This window comes from Haliaeetus leucocephalus, unplaced genomic scaffold (genome assembly GCF_000737465.1).
Source record: "Haliaeetus leucocephalus isolate CR32 unplaced genomic scaffold, Haliaeetus_leucocephalus-4.0 Scaffold310, whole genome shotgun sequence".
NCBI lineage: Eukaryota > Metazoa > Chordata > Aves > Accipitriformes > Accipitridae > Haliaeetus > Haliaeetus leucocephalus.
Window position 1 is genome coordinate 57,581 of NW_010972746.1, and position 1,791 is coordinate 59,371.

Here is a 1,791-nt window from a genome sequence, read left to right on the forward strand (position 1 = left end):
GCCTGCGCTGCCGCCGTCCCCAGCGCCGAATCCTTCGAGGCGGCGACGGTGGAAGCGGCTGGCACGTTGCTGCTCCTCTCCCCCGGCACCCGCAGCCCCGCCGCCGATCGGCACGTCCAACACCTGCTGCGACGCCGCGAGGCCGGCCGGCTACGTTACCGTGACTTCTTCTTCTTGGCGGTGGTCTACGAAGCCCCCCATGCCGCTGATGCCGCGCTCTACCCGGCGCAGTGTCCGCACTTATGGCCGCGGTGGCGGGAGCTGCCCAGTCGCCTCCTGGACGTGGGGTTCTGGGGACGCTGGTGGGTGCTGGGGGCCCGGCTGCGGGACTGCGATGTCAACGAGGAGGAGTTCGGGGCGCTGCCGGCCCGGCTGCGCCACATGAGCCCCCACCACCTCCACTCCCACCGCAACGAGAGCCAGTTCCTGGAAAAATTCCAGCCCGTCACCCTCACCGAGGAGGACATCCAGCGCACCGAGAGCGAGGCAGCAGCACCAGCACGCGCCGAGGGCGCGCAGCTCAGCGGTGATGCCAGAGATCCGTAAACGGGACCGCTGGCGCCGGGTGGCGTGTTCGACTCGTTAACACTGGTGAATTGTCATTTGTATCTTGGCATTTATTTAATTCTCATTTATAACTCATTAACACGGCTGAATTCGTGTGGATCTACCGCAACCGACACGTTGGGGGTTGAGGGGGGTCAACTGCGCTGCAGGGATGAGTCTCTGTGCCCCAATTATCCACCAGGCGTTCGCTAAGGCGTCTTATTATTAATTGTAGACATTAAGGCATCTCTTCTTTTCCGTGCACCTCCCTAATTATCGATCAGGCATTCATTAAGATGTTCATTAAGACATCAACGCGTCCACCCCCCCCCCCCGTGAGTTATTTATCACTGGTGGTGAGATGACGGTTTCCCACTGTGATGTTTAACTGATGTATTTATATGGTTTTATATCGATATTTTATTTCTATTTATATTTTTAAATACCGAGGGGCTCTCCCCTCCATCGCTGACGTATTTCCAGCCCCCCTGCCCCTGGCTGCACCCCCCACCCTGACCCTAAAACCGGCAGAAACGGTTCCACCAGATGGCAGATGTTTAATTTCCATAGAAATTGGGCTAAAACCACCCAAAAAACACCCCCCTGCCTCAGCCGGCAGGTTTTGGGGAGATTCACGGGGGTTCAGCAAGCACCGGGGATTTTACCGGGGTCCCACGTTGCCGTGGAGACGGCAGCGATGAACGGCCATCGGGGCCCGCTTCGTTAAACCTTAATTTCCTTCGGCAATTAAGCCGCGCTGGGAACGCTGGGGGACACGCACGCGTCTCCGACATAATAACACCGCTGGGAGCCGCTAATTATAGCCAGTGCCAACGAGCAGCAGCCCTTGGCGGTTGGTTCATTACTCGGGCTTAATTATTCCTCTTTTCGCCCCCCCAAATCGACGCTTTTTGTCCTCCCTTCCCCTCGCGGGTTGGAGCTCTTTGGAAAAGCGCCGTTTTGGGGCTCCAAAAGCCCCTTTTTTCCCCCCGATTTCCCGGGGGGGACACGATGATGACGACGACGTCGCGCTGGGTGCTCACCGGGGCTCCGTTGCCGTTTCTTTTCTTCCCCATTTTTTTCAAATTTTCCCCAATTTGGGGGTCTCTCCCTAACGAAGCCAGAGGGTAACGAGGGGGTTTAAGCGCGGCCTCTTCAGCCCCCACGACGGGTTTGGGGGGGGGGTCTGGGCTGTAAACCAGGGGTTTGGGGCAAGAGGAGCCCCAAAATTCAATAAAATCACCT

The 1,791-nt window shown here is 58.0% G+C and overlaps 1 protein-coding gene across 1 annotated transcript; it reads left to right on the forward strand.

The window, feature by feature from the left end:
- Positions 1-6: 6 nt before the first annotated feature.
- LOC104834107 (chromosome unknown open reading frame, human C19orf52) lies at positions 7-546 on the forward strand (the record flags this gene model as incomplete). The annotated part of the gene is made up of 1 exon (XM_010571209.1): positions 7-546. A coding segment is annotated over one exon (540 nt), but the record flags the coding sequence as incomplete, so codon positions are not given.
- Positions 547-1,791: the final 1,245 nt, after the last annotated feature.